A 20,687-nucleotide genomic window follows, 5' to 3' on the forward strand; every position below is an offset into this window, starting at 1 on the left:
TAACTTCCTGACTGATGTCTTGAGATGTTGCTTCAATATATCCACATAATTTTTGTGCCTCATGATGCCATCTATTTTGTGAAGTACACCAGTCCCTCCTGCAGCAAAGCACCCCCACAACATGATGCTGCCACCCACCGTGCTTCACGGTTGGGATGGTGTTCTTCGGCTTGCAAGCCTCCCCCTTTTTCCTAACCGACTTGCAAAAACTATAGTTTGTTAACAAGAAATTTGTGGACTGGTTGAAAAACGAGTTTTAATGACTCCTACATAAGTGTATGTAAACTTCCGACGTCAACTGTAGCTCCTGGATGGCAGGAAGTTTGGCCCCAGTGTAGTACTGGTCTGTACACACTACCCTCAGTAGTGCTTTATGGTCAGATACCGAGAAGTTACCATACAAGGTGGTGATGCAACCGGTCAGGAAGCTCTCGATGGTGCAGTTGTAGAACTCTTTTGAGGATCTGGGGACCCATGCCATATCTTTTCAATCTCCTTAGGGGGAAAAGGCATTGTCGTGCCCTCTTCGCGACTGTCTTGGTGTGTTTGGAACATGTTAGTTTGTTGGTGATGTGGACACCAAGGAACTTGAAACTCTCAACCCACTTCACTACAGCCCCGTCGATGTGAATGGGAACGTGAGGGAGAGTTTGTTGTCTTGGCACCACACTGCCAGGTCTCTGACTTCCTCCCTATAAGCTGTCTCATCGTTGTCGGTGATCGGTGATCTACCACTGTTTTCTCATCAGCAAACTTAATGATGGTGTTGGAGTCGTGCCTGGCCATGCAGTCGTGGGTGAACAGGGAGTACAGGATGGGTCTTAGCACAAACCCATGCGGGGCCCCCGTGGAGAGGATCAGCGTGGCGGATGTGTTGTTACCTACCCTCACCACCTGGTGGCGGCCCATCAGGAAGTCTAGGATCCAGTTGCAGAGGGAGGTGTTTAGTCCCAGGGTTCTTAGCTTAGTGATGAGCTTTGTGGGCACTATGGTGTTGAACGTTAAGCAGTAGTCAATGAACAGCATTCTCACGCATGTGCTCCTCCTGTCCAGGTGGGAAAGGGCAGTGTGGAGTGCAATCGAGATTGCATCATCTATTGATCAGTTGGGGCGGTATGTGAATTGGTGCGGGTGTAGTGTTTCCGAGATGATGGTGTTGATGTGAGCCACGACCAGCCTTTCAAAGCACTTCATGGTTACCAACGTGAGTGCTATGGATCTGTTGGCGCGGTATGCTAGTCATGTAGGCAGGTTACGTTCGTTTTCATGGGCACAGGGACTATGGCGGTCTGCTTGAAACATGTAGGCATTACAGACTCGGACAGGGAGAGGTTGAAAATGTCAGTGAAGACACTTGTCAGTTGGTCAGGACTCTGATTACACATCCTGGTAATCCGTCCTGCCCTGTGGTTGCACATGTGACATGCTGGTAGATATTAGATCAAACGGATTTAAGTTAAAGTCCCACTTGGAGCGCCGCTCATGGCCTTATTTTTTTACATTTTTATTTTACCTTTAATTAACTCGGCAAGTCAGTTAAGATTACATTTTTATTTTACCTTTAATTAACTAGGCAAGTCAGTTAAGATTACATTTTTATTTTACCTTTAATTTACTAGGCAAGTCAGTTAAGATTACATTTTTATTTTACCTTTAATTAACTAGGCAAGTCAGTTAAGATTACATTTTTATTTGACCTTTAATTAACTAGGCAAGTCAGTTAAGATTACATTTTTATTTTCAATGACGGCTACTGTCCCTTATACAGCTCTTTGATTGTGGTCTTAGTGCATCGGGTTGTGGTGGTAAATAGGCGGCTACGATACTATTGATGAAATCTTGGTAGATAGTGTGGTCTACAGCTTATCATGAGGTGCTCTACCTCAGGCCAAGAGTGTGCAAAGCTTTTATCAAGGCAATGGGTGGCTTTATATGTGTGTGTGTGTGTGTGTGTGTGTGTGTGTGTGTGTGTGTGTGTGTGTGTGTGTTATAATCAAGACTCAGAGTTGTAAGGTGAAAAGCTAGAGGTTAGGAATCAGGACTCACTCCTTCACTTCGATGGTCTGGTCTTTATCTGCCTGCTTCTTCATTCCGTTCAGCAGGTTAGCAGAGTGCTGCTTCATGATACCAAACATCTAGAGGAGAGAGAAAGAGAGGTAGAGAGAGATAGTTAGAGAGACATCAGTAGAGAGCAGTAGAGAGGTAGAGAGAGAGAGAGAGAGGAAGAGAGACATGGAAAGATATAATTAAAAACAGAGCAAACTAGATTCCAACTCCATGCAAATGCCCATGATTTTGGATTGAGATGTTTGACAAGCAGGTGTCCACATACTTTTGTTGATTTTGTGTATATACTGCAGACAGACCGACCGACCGACCGACTGACTGACTGACCATTTGGAAATGACTTCCAAGGATGAGCCAGACTTTTGGAGGGCTACATTTTTTTTCTGAGGTCTTGGCCGATTTCTTTTGATTTTCCCATGATGTCAAGCAAAGAGACACTGAGTTTGAAGGAAGACCTTGAAATACATCCACAGGTACACCACCAATTTACTCAAATGATGTCAATTAGCCTATCAGAAGCTTCTAAAGCCATGACATAATTTTCTGGAATATTCCAAACTTAAAGGCACAGTCAACTTAGTGTGTGTAAACTTCTGACCCACTGGAATTGTGATACAGTGTATTATAAGTGAAATAATCTGTCTGTAAACAATTGTTGGAAAAATGTAATTTTGTCATGCACAAAGTAGATGTCCTCACCGACTTGCCAAAATTATAGTTTGTCAACAAGAAATTTGTGGAGTGGTTGAAAAACGAGTTTTAATGACTCCATATTAAGTATATGTAAACTTCCCACTTCAACTGTATACAATTCTATCCATGTATTCTACAGATTTGCTATATATTCTATCAACATAATGTACATGATGTCTATACATCCCATCACATTAGGGGAGGCAGGTAACCTAGTGGCTAAGGACGTTGGACTAGTAACCGGAAGGTTGCTAGATCGAATCCCCGAGCTGACAAGTTAAAAATCATTTGAAAAGGGCAGTTAACCCACTGTTCCTAGACCAGTTAACCCACTGTTCCTAGACCAGTTAACCCACTGTTCCTAGACCAGTTAACCCACTGTTCCTAGACCAGTTAACCCACTGTTCCTAGACCAGTTAACCCACTGTTCCTAGACCAGTTAACCCACTGTTCCTAGACCAGTTAACCCACTGTTCCTAGTCCAGTTAACCCACTGTTCCTAGACCAGTTAACCCACTGTTCCTAGACCAGTTAACCCACTGTTCCTAGACCAGTTAACCCACTTTTTCCTAGACCAGTTAACCCACTGTTCCTAGACCAGTTAACCCACTGTTCCTAGACCAGTTAACCCACTGTTCCTAGTCCAGTTAACCCACTGTTCCTAGACCAGTTAACCCACTGTTCCTAGACCAGTTAAAACACTGTTCCTAGGCCGTCATTGTAAATAAGAATTTGTTTGTAACTGACTTGCCTAGTTAAATAAAGGTAAAATCAATTAAAAAAATATATACTTATATTTATAATTTAGGAAGTTAGGAAATAATTTATAACAAGCTATACTGAGTTTATAAAGAGTTCATAACAAGCTATAATGAGTTAGAGAGTTTATAAAGAGTTTATCACAACATATAAAGAGTTTATAACAAGCTATAATGAGTTTATAGAGTTTATAACAAGCTATAATGAGTTAGAGAGTTTATAACGAGCTATAATGAGTTTATAAAGAGTTTATCACAACATATAAAGAGTTTATAACAAGCTATAATGAGTTTATAGAGTTTATAACAAGCTATAATGAGTTAGTAAAGAGTTTATAACAAGCTATAATGAGTTAATAGTTTATAACAAGATATAATGAGTTAACAGTTTATAACAAGCTATAATGAGTTTATAGAGAGTTGATAAACACAGAAAGGGAGAGATGGAGGGATGGTTCTACCTCTTTCAGTCGTCCAGAGGTAAAGGAAGGTGACAGGACACTGCGGATCCGTCTCCACGTATCGTCCTCGGCAACGGACACCGCGTCAAACAGCTCACCATTCAGAATGATGTTCTTAAACAGTTATATTAATTATATGATTTAATAAGGATCACTAAAACATGGAGGAAAGTTGTATTAATTATCAAACAGATCACCATTCAGACAGACGTTCTAGAACATGGAGGACAGTTGTATTAATTATCAAACAGATCACCATTCAGACAGACGTTCTAGAACATGGAGGACAGTTGTATTAATTATCAAACAGATCACCATTCAGACAGACGTTCTAGAACATGGAGGACAGTTGTATTAATTATCAAACAGATCACCATTCAGATGGAAGTTCTAGAACATGGAGGACAGTTGTATTAATTATCAAACAGATCACCATTCAGATGGAAGTTCTAGAACATGGAGGACAGTTGTATTAATTATCAAACAGATCACCATTCAGACAGACGTTCTAGAACATGGAGGACAGTTGTATTAATTATCAAACAGATCACCATTCAGACAGACGTTCTAGAACATGGAGGACAGTTGTATTAATTATCAAACAGATCACCATTCAGATGGAAGTTCTAGAACATGGAGGACAGTTGTATTAATTATCAAACAGATCACCATTCAGATGGAAGTTCTAGAACATGGAGGACAGTTGTATTAATTATCAAACAGATCACCATTCAGATGGAAGTTCTAGAACATGGAGGACAGTTGTATTAATTATCAAACAGATCACCATTCAGATGGAAGTTCTAGAACATGGAGGACAGTTGTATTAATTATCAAACAGATCACCATTCAGATGGAAGTTCTAGAACATGGAGGACAGTTGTATTAATTATCAAACAGATCACCATTCAGATGGAAGTTCTAGAACATGGAGGACAGTTGTATTAATTATCAAACAGATCACCATTCAGATGGAAGTTCTAGAACATGGAGGACAGTTGTATTAATTATCAAACAGATCACCATTCAGATGGAAGTTCTAGAACATGGAGGACAGTTGTATTAATTATCAAACAGATCACCATTCAGATGGAAGTTCTAGAACATGGAGGACAGTTGTATTAATTATCAAACATCTCACCATTCAGAATGATGTTCTTAAACAACAGTTGTATTAATTATATGATTTAATAATGATCATAGTATTTACACAATATTCACACTACTTTAAAATGTATGAATAATGAACGACACAAATAATGTATTAATAATATCAGTCATAATGTTAGGATTATATGTCACAGCCTGACCATAGTTTGCTTTGTATGTTTCTATGTTTTGGTTGGTCAGGGTGTGATCTGAGTGGGCATTCTATGTTGGATGTCTTGTTTGTCTATTTCTATGTCTGGGCTGATATGGTTCTCAATCAGAGGCACGTGTTAGTCATTGTCTCTGATTGGGAACCATATTTAGGTTTCACTGTGTGTTTGTGGGTGATTGTTCCTGTCTCTGTGTTTTGCACCAGATAAGGCTGTTTTGAGTTTTCACATTTCATTGTTTTTGTAGTTTATTCATGTATAGTTTTCCTTTATTAAACAAACATGAATCATCATCACGCCGCATTTTGGTCCGCCTCTCCTTCAACTAAAGAGAACCGTTACATTATAATTATTCAGATTATTATTAGGGGGATGTGTGTGTGTGTGTGTTTGTGTGTTTGTCTCACCCTGCGGTTGGTGAAGATGTTGTAACACTCTTTAATCAGGACGGTCTTGATCATGCTTTTGTCCATGGTACACAGAACAGGTTGCCTCCCATCATAGATCCTTCACAGAGGAGAAACACACATCTGGCTTTATGGTACACAGAACAGACTGCCTTCCATCATAGATCCTTCACAGATCCTCCCGATGAGACATTTCATTAAGTTACAGCCTTATTCTAAAATGGATTAAATGAACAAAACCCCTCATAAATATACACACAATACCCCATAATGACATCACAATACCCCATAACGAGAAGAGAAAAACAGAAATACCTTAGTTAAATAAGTATTCAGACCGTTTGCTAAGAGACTCCAAATTGAGCTCAGGTGCATTTTGTTTCTATTGATCATGTTTCCGTCATGCTTGAGATGTTCCTCCAACTTGATTGGAGTACATCTGTGGTAAATTCCATTGTTTGGACATGATTTGGAAAGGCAAACACCTGTCTTCTTAAGGTCCCACAGTTGACAGAGCATGTCAGAGCAAACGCCAAGCCATGAGGTCGAAGATGGGAGAACCTTCCAGGAGGAGAACCATATCTACAGCACTCCACCAATCAGGCCTTTTTGGTAGAGTGGCCAGACGGAAGCCACTCCTCAGTAAAAGGCACATGACAGCCCGCTTGGAGTTTGTCAAAAGGTAACTAAAGACTCTCAGACAATGAGAAACAAGAGTCTCTGGTCAGATGAAATCAAGATTAAACTCTTTGGCCTGAATGCCAAGGGTCACGTCTGGATGAAACATGGCACCATCCCTATGGTGAAGCACAGTGGTGGCACCATCCCTATGGTGAAGCATGGTGGTGGACCCATCCCTATGGTGAAACATGGTGGTGGCAGCATCAAGCCTGGATGAAACCTGGCACCATCCCTACGGTGAAGCATGGTGGTGGCAGCATCATGATGTGGAGATGTTTTTCAGTGGCAGGGACTAGTCAGGCAGACTAGTCAGGATTGAGGGAAAGATGAACAGAGCAAAGTACAGAGAGATCCATGATGAAAGTCTGCTCAAGACCTCAGACTGGAGTGAAAACAAACAGGTTTTGCGTTGTCAATATGGGGTATTGTGTGAGTAGATTGATGAGGAAAAAAACGATTAAATCCATTTTAGAACAAGGCTGTAATGTAACAAAATGTGGAAAAAGTGAAGGGGTCTGGATACACCTACAATCCTACATGATACACAGAACAGACTTCCTCCCATCATAGATCCTTCACAGAGGAGAAACACAGACACACATTTAACCACCTCATATAAAACTACAAAGAAAACATTAGTCGGGTTGTTGTTGATATTATTAATAATATTCCTCATGGTCACATGACAGCTCCAGCAGGTGATGAAAGGAAAGAGCATAGTACAGTTGTAAGTCATCCTAGTACGGTACAGTCAACTGAACTCACCCCCATATTCTCCCATACTTCTGAAAGCACTCTGTGTCAAAGTTATTGATGCCCTGTAGAGAGAGAGACAGAGAGAAAGAGAGAGAGAGAGAGAGAGAGAGAGAGAGAGAGAGAAAAAATAGCTGATTCATGCCCTAGGAGGTCGTGTAGGTGTGTCCTACAGCTGAACAGAGAACACACCTGAAATAGGTGAGGGTTGAGGAGGGTTTGTTATTTTATATGGTCCCCAGGGTCAATAATACAACTTCTAGACTGATCATGTCTCATATTACCTTGTATTTACAGTGCCTTGCGAAAGTATTCGGCCCCCTTGAACTTTGCGACCTTTTGCCACATTTCAGGCTTCAAACATAAAGATATAAAACTGTATTTTTTTGTGAAGAATCAACAACAAGTGGGACACAATCATGAAGTGGAACGACATTTATTGGATATTTCAAACTTTTTTAACAAATCAAAAACTGAAAAATTGGGCGTGCAAAATTATTCAGCCCCTTTACTTTCAGTGCAGCAAACTCTCTCCAGAAGTTCAGTGAGGATCTCTGAATGATCCAATGTTGACCCAAATGACTAATGATGATAAATACAATCCACCTGTGTGCAATCAAGTCTCCGTATAAATGCACCTGCACTGTGATAGTCTCAGAGGTCCGTTAAAAGCGCAGAGAGCATCATGAAGAACAAGGAACACACCAGGCAGGTCCGAGATACTGTTGTGAAGAAGTTTAAAGCCGGATTTGGATGCAAAAAGATTTCCCAAGCTTTAAACATCCCAAGGAGCACTATGCAAGCGATAATATTGAAATGGAAGGAGTATCAGACCACTGCAAATCTACCAAGACCTGGCCGTCCCTCTAAACTTTCAGCTCATACAAGGAGAAGACTGATCAGAGATGCAGCCAAGAGGCCCATGATCACTCTGGATGAACTGCAGAGATCTACAGCTGAGGTGGGAGACTCTGTCCATAGGACAACAATCAGTCGTATATTGCACAAATCTGGCCTTTATGGAAGAGTGGCAAGAAGAAAGCCATTTCTTAAAGATATCCATAAAAATTGTCGTTTAAAGTTTGCCACCTGGGAGACACACCAAACATTTTTTATTTTATTTTTATTTCACCTTTATTTAACCAGGTAGGCTAGTTGAGAACAAGTTCTCATTTGCAACTGCGACCTGGCCAAGATAAAGCATAGCAGTGTGAACAGACAACACAGAGTTATACATTGAGTAAACAATTAACAAGTCAATAACACAGTAGAAAAAAATGGGCAGTCTATATACAATGTGTGCAAAGGGCATGAGGAGGTAGGCGAATAATACAATTTTGCAGATTAACACTGGAGTGATAAATGATCAGATGGTCATGTACAGGTAGAGATATTGGTGTGCAAAAGAGCAGAAAAGTAAATAAATAAAAAACAGTATAAAAACAGTATGGGAATGAGGTAGGTGAAAATGGGTGGGCTATTTACCAATAGACTATGTACAGCTGCAGCGATCGGTTAGCTGCTCGGATAGCTGATGTTTGAAGTTGGTGAGGGAGATAAAAGTCTCCAACTTCAGCGATTTTTGCAGTTCGTTCCAGTCACAGGCAGCAGAGTACTGGATCGAAAGGCGGCCAAATGAGGTGTTGGCTTTAGGGATGATCAGTGAGATACACCTGCTGGAGCGCGTGCTACGGATGGGTGTTGCCATCGTGACCAGTGAACTGAGATAAGGCGGAGCTTTACCTAGCATGGACTTGTAGATGACCTGGAGCCAGTGGGTCTGGCGACGAATATGTAGCGAGGGCCAGCCGACTAGAGCATACAAGTCGCAGTGGTGGGTGGTATAAGGTGCTTTGGTGACAAAACGGATGGCACTGTGATAGACTGCATCCAGTTTGCTGAGTAGAGTGTTGGAAGCCATTTTGTAGATGACATCGCCGAAGTCGAGGATCGGTAGGATAGTCAGTTTTACTAGGGTGAGCTTGGCGGCGTGAGTGAAGGAGGCTTTGTTGCGGAATAGAAAGCCGACTCTTGATTTGATTTTCGATTGGAGATGTTTGATGTGAGTCTGGAAGGAGAGTTTGCAGTCTAGCCAGACACCTAGGTACTTATAGATGTCCACATATTCAAGGTCGGATCCATCCAGGGTGGTGATGCTAGTCGGGCATGCGGGTGCAGGCAGCGATCGGTTGAAAAGCATGCATTTGGTTTTACTCGCGTTTAAGAGCAGTTGGAGGCCACGGAAGGAGTGCTGTATGGCATTGAAGCTCGTTTGGAGGTTAGATAGCACAGTGTCCAACGACGGGCCGAAAGTATATAGAATGGTGTCGTCTGCGTAGAGGTGGATCAGGGAATCGCCCGCAGCAAGAGCAACATCATTGATATATACAGAGAAAAGAGTCGGCCCGAGAATTGAACCCTGTGGCACCCCCATAGAGACTGCCAGAGGACCAGACAGCATGCCCTCCGATTTGACACACTGAACTCTGTCTGCAAAGTAATTGGTGAACCAGGCAAGGCAGTCATCCGAAAAACCGAGGCTATTGAGTCTGCCGATAAGAATATGGTGATTGACAGAGTCGAAAGCCTTGGCGAGGTCGATGAAGACGGCTGCACAGTACTGTCTTTTATCGATGGCGGTTATGATATCGTTTAGTACCTTGAGCGTGGCTGAGGTGCACCCGTGACCGGCTCGGAAACCAGATTGCACAGCGGAGAAGGTACGGTGGGATTCGAGATGGTCAGTGACCTGTTTGTTGACTTGGCTTTCGAAGACCTTAGATAGGCAGGGCAAGATGGATATAGGTCTATAGCAGTTTGGGTCCAGGGTGTCTCCCCCTTTGAAGAGGGAGATAGTTTCAGAAATAGAGGGTCCAGATTGTCAAGCCCAGCTGATTTGTACGGGTCTAGGTTTTGCAGCTCTTTCAGAACATCTGCTATCTGGATTTGGGTAAAGGAGACATGTGGAAGAAGGTGCTCTGGTCAGATGAAACCAAAATTGAACTTTTTGGCAACAATGCAAAACGTTATGTTTGGCGTAAAAGCAACACAGCTCATCACCCTGAACACACCATCCCACTGTCAAACATGGTGGTGGCAGCATCATGTTTGGGCCTGCTTTTCTTCAGCAGGGACAGGGAAGATGGTTCAAATTGATGGGAAGATTCATGGAGCCAAATACAGGACCACTCTGGAAGAAAACCTGATGGAGTGTGCAAAAGACCTGAGACTGGGACGGAGATTTGTCTTCCAACAAGACAATGATCCAAAACATAAAGCAAAATCTACAATGGAATGGTTCAAAAATAAACATATCCAGGTGTTAGAATGGCCAAGTCAAAGTCCAGACCTGAATCCAATCGAGAATCTGTGGAAAGAACTGAAAACTGCTGTTCACAAATGCTCTCCATCCAACCTCACTGAGCTCGAGCTGTTTTGCAAGGAGGAATGGGAAAAAATGTCAGTCTCTCGATGTGCAAAACGGATAGAGACATACCCCAAGCGACTTACAGCTGTAATCGCAGCAAAAGGTGGCGCTACAAAGTATTAACTTAAGGGGGCTGAATAATTTTGCACGCCCAATTTTTCAGTTTTTGATTTGTTAAAAAAGTTTGAAATATCCAATAAATGTCGTTCCACTTCAGGATTGTGTCCCACTTGTTGATGATTCTTCACAAAAAAATATAGTTTTATATCTTTATGTTTGAAGCCTGAAATGTGGCAAAAGGTCGCAAAGTTCAAGGGGGCCGAATACTTTCGCAAGGCACTGTATCTATTGTTCAAACAACAAAAAAGGCTAGTCCTCTTTTTCCTTCTCAACGTATTGTTTTACATGGGGGGAAAGAACACTGTTGTTTAAAATATGAGAGAGAGATGTTTATTCTGAATGTGTACTAACCTTTCTATACCCCATCATTGTGCCAAAGTAAGGTAGGGGTTTGGGACCAGGGATACCCATCTTAGTGAATACACCGTAGGGCCAATACCCGTACCTGTACACACACACACACACACACACACAGACACACAGTAAATAGTAATATGTTCTAGAGAAGTTATATTAAGTATAGTATCCTTGTATATAGCCATGTTACTCTGTATATAGCCATGTTACTCTGTATATAGCCATGTTACTCTGTATATAACCATGTTACTCTCTTTATAGCCATGTTACTCTGTATATAGCCATGTTACTCTGTATATAACCATGTTACTCTCTTTATAGCCATGTTACTCTGTATATAGCCATGTTACTCTGTATATAGCCATGTTACTCTGTATATAACCATGTTACTCTCTTTATAGCCATGTTACTCTGTATATAGCCATGTCACTCTGTATATAGCCATGTTACTCTGTATATAGTCATGTTACTCTGTACATAGCCATGTTATTATGTATATAGCCATGTTACTCTGTATATAGCCATGTTATTATGTATATAGCCATGTTATTTTATTTAGTACATAACCATGTTACTCTGTATATAGCCATGTTATTCAGTATATAACCATGTTATTATGTATATAGCCATGTTACTCTGTATATAGCCATGTTATTCGGTATATAACCAAGTTATTATGTATATAGCCATGTTACTCTGTTTATAGCCATGTTATTCGGTATATAGCCATGTTATTCGGTATATAGCCATGTTACTCTGTATATAGCCATGTTATTCGGTATATAGCCATGTTACTCTGTATATAGCCATGTTACTCTCTTTATAGCCATGTTATTCTGTTTATAGCCATGTTACTCTGTATATAGCCATGTTACTCTCTTTATAGCCATGTTACTCTCTTTATAGCCATGTTACTCTGTATATAGCCATGTTACTCTCTTTATAGCCATGTTATTCTGTTTATAGCCATGTTATTCTGTTTATAGCCATGTTACTCTGTATATAGCCATGTTACTCTCTTTATAGCCATGTTACTTTGTATATAGCCATGTTACTCTCTTTATAGCCATGTTACTCTCTTTATAGCCATGTTACTCTGCATATAGCCATGTTACTCTCTTTATAGCCATGTTATTCTGTACATAGCCATGTTACTCTGTATATAGCCATGTTACTCTCTTTATAGCCATGTTATTCGTTATATAGCCATGTTATTCGGTATATTACATTTACATTTACATTTAAGTCATTTAGCAGACGCTCTTATCCAGAGCGACTTACAAATTGAATATAGCCATGTTACTCTGTATATAGCCATGTTACTCTGTATATAACCATGTTATTCTGTATATAGCCATGTTACTCTGTATATAACCATGTTACTCTGTATATAGCCATCTTATTCTGTATATAGCCATGTTATTCGGTATATAGCCATGTTATTCAGTATATAGCCATGTTATTCGGTATATAGCCATGTTATTCTGTTTATAGCCATGTTACTCTGTATATAACCATGTTACTCTGTATATAACCATGTTACTCTGTATATAGCCATGTTACTCTGTATATAGACATATTATTATGTATATAGCCATGTTATTCGGTATATAGCCGTGTTATTCAGTATATAGCCATGTTACTCTGTAAATAGCCATGTTACTCTCTTTATAGCCATGTTACTCTCTTTATAGCCATGTTATTATGTATATAGCCATGTTACTCTGTATATAGCCATGTTACTCTGTATATAGACATGTTATTATGTATATAGCCATGTTACTCTGTATATAGCCATGTTACTCTCTTTATAGCCATGTTATTATGTATATAGCCATGTTACTCTGTATATAGCCATGTTACTCTGTATATAGCCATGTTACTCTCTTTATAGCCATGTTATTATGTATATAGCCATGTTACTCTGTATATAGCCATGTTACTCTGTATATAGCCATGTTACTCTGTATATAGCCATGTTACTCTGTATATAACCATGTTATTCTGTATATAGCCATGTTACTCTGTATATAGCCATGTTATTCTGTATATAGCCATGTTACTCTGTATATAACCATGTTATTCTGTATATAGCCATGTTACTCTGTATATAGCTATGTTATTCTGTATATAGCCATGTTATTCTGTATATAGCCATGTTATTCTGTATATAGCCATGTTATTCTGTATATAGCCATGTTACTCTGTACATAGCCATGTTATTCTGTTTATAGCCATGTTATTATGTATATAGCCATGTTACTCTGTTTAGAACCATGTTATTCTTTATATAGCCATGTTACTCTGTATATAGACATGTTACTCTGTATATAGCCATGTTATTCTGTATATAGCCATGTTATTCGGTATATAGCCATGTTATTCAGTATATAGCCATGTTATTCGGTATATAGCCATGTTATTCGGTATATAGCCATGTTATTCTGTTTATAGCCATGTTATTCTGTTTATAGCCATGTTACTCTGTATATAGCCATGTTATTATGTATATAGCCATGTTATTCTGTATATAGCCATGTTATTCGGTATATAGCCGTGTTATTCAGTATATAGCCATGTTATTCGGTATATAGCCATGTTATTCGGTATATAGCCATGTTATTCGGTATATAGCCATGTTATTATGTATATAGCCATGTTATTATGTATATAGCCATGTTGTTATGTATATAGCCATGTTACTCTGTATATAGCCATGTTACTCTCTTTATAGCCATGTTATTTGGTATATAGCCATGTTACTCTGTATATAGCCATGTTATTCTGTATATAGCCATGTTATTCTGTATATAGCCATGTTATTCTGTATATAGCCATGTTATTCTGTATATAGCCATGTTACTCTGTACATAGCCATGTTATTCTGTTTATAGCCATGTTATTATGTATATAGCCATGTTACTCTGTTTAGAACCATGTTATTCTGTATATAGCCATGTTACTCTCTATATAGCCATGTTACTCTCTTTATAGCCATGTTATTCTGTTTATAGCCATGTTATTATGTATATAGCCATGTTACTCTGTTTAGAACCATGTTATTCTGTATATAGCCATGTTACTCTGTATATAGACATGTTATTATGTATATAGCCATGTTACTCTGTATATAGCCATGTTATTCTGTATATAGCCATGTTATTCTGTATAATTCTGTATATAGCCATGTTATTCTGTATATAGCCATGTTACTCTGTACATAGCCATGTTATTCTGTTTATAGCCATGTTATTATGTATATAGCCATGTTACTCTGTTTAGAACCATGTTATTCTGTATATAGCCATGTTACTCTGTATATAGCCATGTTATTATGTATATAGCCATGTTACTCTGTATATAGCCATGTTACTCTCTTTATAGCCATGTTATTTGGTATATAGCCATGTTATTCTGTATATAGCCATGTTATTCTGTATATAGCCATGTTACTCTGTACATAGCCATGTTATTCTGTTTATAGCCATGTTATTATGTATATAGCCATGTTACTCTGTTTAGAACCATGTTATTCTGTATATAGCCATGTTACTCTCTATATAGCCATGTTACTCTCTTTATAGCCATGTTATTCTGTTTATAGCCATGTTATTATGTATATAGCCATGTTACTCTGTTTAGAACCATGTTATTCTGTATATAGCCATGTTACTCTGTATATAGACATGTTATTATGTATATAGCCATGTTACTCTGTATATAGCCATGTTATTCTGTATATAGCCATGTTATTCTGTATAATTCTGTATATAGCCATGTTATTCTGTATATAGCCATGTTACTCTGTACATAGCCATGTTATTCTGTTTATAGCCATGTTATTATGTATATAGCCATGTTACTCTGTTTAGAACCATGTTATTCTGTATATAGCCATGTTACTCTGTATATAGCCATGTTATTATGTATATAGCCATGTTACTCTGTATATAGCCATGTTACTCTCTTTATAGCCATGTTATTTGGTATATAGCCATGTTATTCTGTATATAGCCATGTTATTCTGTATATAGCCATGTTACTCTGTACATAGCCATGTTATTCTGTTTATAGCCATGTTATTATGTATATAGCCATGTTACTCTGTTTAGAACCATGTTATTCTGTATATAGCCATGTTATTCTGTATATAGCCATGTTATTCTGTATATAGCCATGTTATTATGTATATAGCCATGTTACTCTGTATATAACCATGTTATTCTGTATATAGCCATGTTACTCTGTATATAGCTATGTTATTCTGTATATAGCCATGTTATTCTGTATATAGCCATGTTATTCTGTATATAGCCATGTTATTCTGTATATAGCCATGTTACTCTGTACATAGCCATGTTATTCTGTTTATAGCCATGTTATTATGTATATAGCCATGTTACTCTGTTTAGAACCATGTTATTCTGTATATAGCCATGTTACTCTGTATATAGACATGTTACTCTGTATATAGCCATGTTATTCTGTATATAGCCATGTTATTCGGTATATAGCCATGTTATTCAGTATATAGCCATGTTATTCGGTATATAGCCATGTTATTCGGTATATAGCCATGTTATTCTGTTTATAGCCATGTTATTCTGTTTATAGCCATGTTACTCTGTATATAGCCATGTTATTATGTATATAGCCATGTTATTCTGTATATAGCCATGTTATTCGGTATATAGCCGTGTTATTCAGTATATAGCCATGTTATTCGGTATATAGCCATGTTATTCGGTATATAGCCATGTTATTATGTATATAGCCATGTTATTATGTATATAGCCATGTTATTATGTATACAGCCATGTTACTCTGTATATAGCCATGTTACTCTCTTTATAGCCATGTTATTTGGTATATAGCCATGTTACTCTGTATATAGCCATGTTATTCTGTATATAGCCATGTTATTCTGTATATAGCCATGTTATTCTGTATATAGCCATGTTATTCTGTATATAGCCATGTTACTCTGTACATAGCCATGTTATTCTGTTTATAGCCATGTTATTATGTATATAGCCATGTTACTCTGTTTAGAACCATGTTATTCTGTATATAGCCATGTTACTCTCTATATAGCCATGTTACTCTCTTTATAGCCATGTTATTCTGTTTATAGCCATGTTATTATGTATATAGCCATGTTACTCTGTTTAGAACCATGTTATTCTGTATATAGCCATGTTACTCTGTATATAGACATGTTATTATGTATATAGCCATGTTACTCTGTATATAGCCATGTTATTCTGTATATAGCCATGTTATTCTGTATAATTCTGTATATAGCCATGTTATTCTGTATATAGCCATGTTACTCTGTACATAGCCATGTTATTCTGTTTATAGCCATGTTATTATGTATATAGCCATGTTATTCTGTATATAGCCATGTTACTCTGTATATAGCCATGTTATTCTGTATATAGCCATGTTATTCTGTATATAGCCATGTTATTCTGTATATAGCCATGTTATTCTGTATATAGCCATGTTATTCTGTATATAGCCATGTTATTCTGTATATAGCCATGTTATTCTGTATATAGCCATGTTATTATGTATATAGCCATGTTACTCTGTATATAGCCATGTTATTCTGTATATAGCCATGTTATTCTGTATATAGCCATGTTATTCTGTATATAGCCATGTTACTCTGTATATAGCCATGTTATTATGTATATAGCCATGTTACTCTGTATATAGCCATGTTACTCTGTATATATATGACTCTGACCTCTTTCTCCCCTCTCTCTCCAGATGAAATCTCGCGTCTTGTGACGGCCGGCCGCCCAACAACCTGCCCGCTTGACCCTATTCCCTCCTCTCTTCTCCAGACCATTTCCGGAGACCTTCTCCCTTACCTCACCTCGCTCATCAACTCATCCCTGACCGCTGGCTACGTCCCTTCTGTCTTCAAGAGAGCGAGAGTTGCACCCCTTCTGAAAAAACCTACACTCGATCCCTCCGATGTCAACAACTACAGACCAGTATCCCTTCTTTCTTTTCTCTCCAAAACTCTTGAACGTGCCGTCCTTGGCCAGCTCTCCCGCTATCTCTCTCAGAATGACCTTCTTGATCCAAATCAGTCAGGTTTCAAGACTAGTCATTCAACTGAGACTGCTCTTCTCTGTATCACGGAGGCCCTCCGCACTGCTAAAGCTAACTCTCTCTCCTCTGCTCTCATCCTTCTAGACCTATCGGCTGCCTTCGATACTGTGAACCATCAGATCCTCCTCTCCACCCTCTCCGAGTTGGGCATCTCCGGCGCGGCCCACGCTTGGATTGCGTCCTACCTGACAGGTCGCTCCTACCAGGTGGCGTGGCGAGAATCTGTCTCCTCACCACGCGCTCTCACCACTGGCGTCCCCCAGGGCTCTGTTCTAGGCCCTCTCCTATTCTCGCTATACACCAAGTCACTTGGCTCTGTCATAACCTCACATGGTCTCTCCTATCATTGCTATGCAGACGACACACAATTAATCTTCTCCTTTCCCCCTTCTGATGACCAGGTGGCGAATCGCATCTCTGCATGTCTGGCAGACATATCAGTGTGGATGACGGATCACCACCTCAAGCTGAACCTCGGCAAGACGGAGCTGCTCTTCTTCCCGGGAAGGACTGCCCGTTCCATGATCTCGCCATCACGGTTGACAACTCCATTGTGTCCTCCTCCCAGAGCGCTAAGAACCTTGGCGTGATCCTGGACAACACCCTGTCGTTCTCAACTAACATCAAGGCGGTGGCCCGTTCTTGTAGGTTCATGCTCTACAACATCAGCAGAGTACGACCCTGCCTCACACAGGAAGCAGCGCAGGTCCTAATCCAGGCACTTGTCATCTCCCGTCTGGATTACTGCAACTCGCTGTTGGCTGGGCTCCCTGCCTGTGCCATTAAACCCCTACAACTCATCCAGAACGCCGCAGCCCGTCTGGTGTTCAACCTTCCCAAGTTCTCTCACGTCACCCCGCTCCTCCGCTCTCTCCACTGGCTTCCAGTTGAAGCTCGCATCCGCTACAAGACCATGGTGCTTGCCTATGGAGCTGTGAGGGGAACGGCACCTCAGTACCTCCAGGCTCTGATCAGGCCCTACACCCAAACAAGGGCACTGCGTTCATCCACCTCTGGCCTGCTCGCCTCCCTACCACTGAGGAAGTACAGTTCCCGCGCAGCCCAGTCAAAACTGTTCGCTGCTCTGGCCCCCCAATGGTGGAACAAACTCCCTCACGACGCCAGGACAGCGGAGTCAATCACCACCTTCCGGAGACACCTGAAACCCCACCTCTTTCAGGAATACCTAAGATAGGATAAAATAATCCTTCTCACCCCCCTTGAAAGATTTAGATGCACTATTGTAAAGTGGCTGTTCCACTGGATGTCTTAAGGTGAACGCACCAATTTGTAAGTCGCTCTGGATAAGAGCGTCTGCTAAATGACTTAAATGTAAATGTTAAATGTATAGCCATGTTACTCTGTATATAGCCATGTTACTCTGTATATAACCATGTTACTCTGTATCTAGCCATGTTACTCTGTATATAACCATGTTATTCTGTATCTAGCCATGTTACTCTGTATATAGCCATGTTACTCTGTATATAACCATGTTATTCTGTATCTAGCCATGTTATTCTGTATATAGACATGTTACTCTGTATATAGCCATGTTACTCTGTATATAGCCATGTTACTCTGTATATAGCCATGTTACTCTGTATATAGCCATGTTACTCTGTATCTAGCCATGTTACTCTGTATATAACCATGTTATTCTGTATCTAGCCATGTTACCCTGTATATAGCCATGTTACTCTGTATATAACCATGTTATTCTGTATCTAGCCATGTTATTCTGTATATAGACATGTTACTCTGTATATAGCCATGTTACTCTGTATATAGCCATGTTACTCTGTATCTAGCCATGTTACTCTGTATATAACCATGTTATTCTGTATATAGCCATGTTACCCTGTATATAGCCATGTTACTCTGTATATAACCATGTTATTCTGTATCTAGCCATGTTATTCTGTATATAGACATATTACTCTGTATATAGCCATTTTACCATTGTGACACAGCCTGATCTGTTTCAGATATTGAGCATTTTCCAGAACAGTTATGATACATTGTTGGAAAAGAACCTGCATTTCACTGTTAGTCTACACCGGTTAATATTGAGCATTTTCCAGAACATGTGTGGCCATGATACATTTCAGGATAGTCCGCAAGATGAGTGCCCTCTTCATGTGGGTTTGGGTCATCAGACACCATTAGACCTGCACCTGTCTGGGGAGTGGACATGGCTGTTTATTTTGGTAGCAGTGGTATGGTCTAATATATACCGTTGCTATTGTTACACCTCTTGGGATTTTACCAGAACATGAGTGTTCCTTTCAGAGGAGTTAGCAGGATGACATGTACTGGTTATTTCTATGGACTGTTGCTATGGTTACACCTCTTGGGATTTTACCAGAACATGAGTGTTCCTTTCAGAGGAGTTAGCAGGATGACATGTACTGGTTATTTCTATGGACTGTTGCTATGGTCCTAGTCTGTCTTGTTGAACTATTGCTGTGTCTATAAAGTTTCCATTAACTTAATGCAAGACAATAAGATAACGGTGGTTAAGTGCCAGAGGTGATGAGTCCTTTAGAGGAGTTACTATGGGTGTGACACCCATAGGAAGGAGGACAGCTGTATAAGAAGTGTTTGCCAAGACTGGAAAAGTTGTTGTTTTCACGAACCAGCTCGGCTTTTATTATGTCGTAATACAAGTCTATTTGAACTCACAAGCTCCGGTATTTGTGAAAATATTATTGACGGATTATTTCCACGAGATAAACTACGATGCATGTGACAAATAACATTTGATTTGATGTAAGTCCTTACACTAAAATGAGGGTGATGAGGAGGGCCAGGAGGGTCCAGGTCTCAGCGGAGAAGTATGGCAGAAAACTCATCATCTTTCCTCCGGTTCGGCTCTCTGCTGCTTCTGAAAACAAAGGCTCCGTTTCCTCTCAGGTTCGTTCACTAATTCCGATGTCGACTACCGACCGCTGCTCTTCTCCGTGCTCTGTTTGAGACCGTGCAGGTTGCAAGTGATTATTATATCCTGTCGGAAAAGCACCTGTGTGATGCTAGCTAGAATAAGGTTGAGCAACAATGGAATTTGCGTTTTGCCTTCAAAATAAGAGTCCAATATTGAAACGGACGCAAACAGATACAAATCATGTAATAATGCCATATTTGGATTAGATAATGCTGAACAGGGTTGGAATGTTGTTATATTAATTAAACAAAAGACAATAAATTAATTTGACAGACAAAAAATAGTTGAAGTCCCACTGTGGCTGTATTAGAATTGCATTGGGGCAGACTTCTATTGAACTGTACAGCGTTACCTGTGGATCTTGGGTCCATGAAATGAGTTTTCACAAATAATTGTGTCATAGCTCTTATTGCAGGACTTTAACTGTAGGAAATCACCTCACAAGTACATAGGTAAGAATGTACATTAAAATATGAATGGTCAATAGTTACTATAGGCTGATCTGGGGGGAAATCACCTCACTATGCAGTAATGGTAAATAGTAGCTCTATGTGAACTTTGCTCTATGTGA

The 20,687-nt window shown here is 39.7% G+C and overlaps 1 protein-coding gene across 2 annotated transcripts in view; it reads right to left on the reverse strand.

Moving 5' to 3' along the window:
• Positions 1-20,174, reverse strand: part of LOC135560339 (cytochrome P450 3A27-like) — a 47,069-nt gene extending 26,895 nt beyond the window's left edge. Inside the window, exons 1-6 of one of the 2 annotated variants that reach the window (XM_065002225.1) lie at positions 19,957-20,174; positions 11,038-11,131; positions 7,152-7,204; positions 5,706-5,805; positions 3,980-4,093; positions 2,047-2,135 (exon numbers count right to left, since the gene is read on the reverse strand). In XM_065002225.1, the coding sequence (XP_064858297.1) occupies positions 2,047-2,135; positions 3,980-4,093; positions 5,706-5,805; positions 7,152-7,204; positions 11,038-11,131; positions 19,957-20,030 (524 nt within the window). In that variant the 5' untranslated portion in view covers positions 20,031-20,174. The remainder of the gene's footprint in view (positions 1-2,046; positions 2,136-3,979; positions 4,094-5,705; positions 5,806-7,151; positions 7,205-11,037; positions 11,132-19,956) is intronic. The other variant, XM_065002224.1, reaches the window with a different exon arrangement.
• Between the last annotated feature and the right edge of the window lie 513 nt (positions 20,175-20,687).

Source organism: Oncorhynchus nerka, linkage group LG15 (assembly GCF_034236695.1).
Source record: "Oncorhynchus nerka isolate Pitt River linkage group LG15, Oner_Uvic_2.0, whole genome shotgun sequence".
Lineage (NCBI taxonomy): Eukaryota > Metazoa > Chordata > Actinopteri > Salmoniformes > Salmonidae > Oncorhynchus > Oncorhynchus nerka.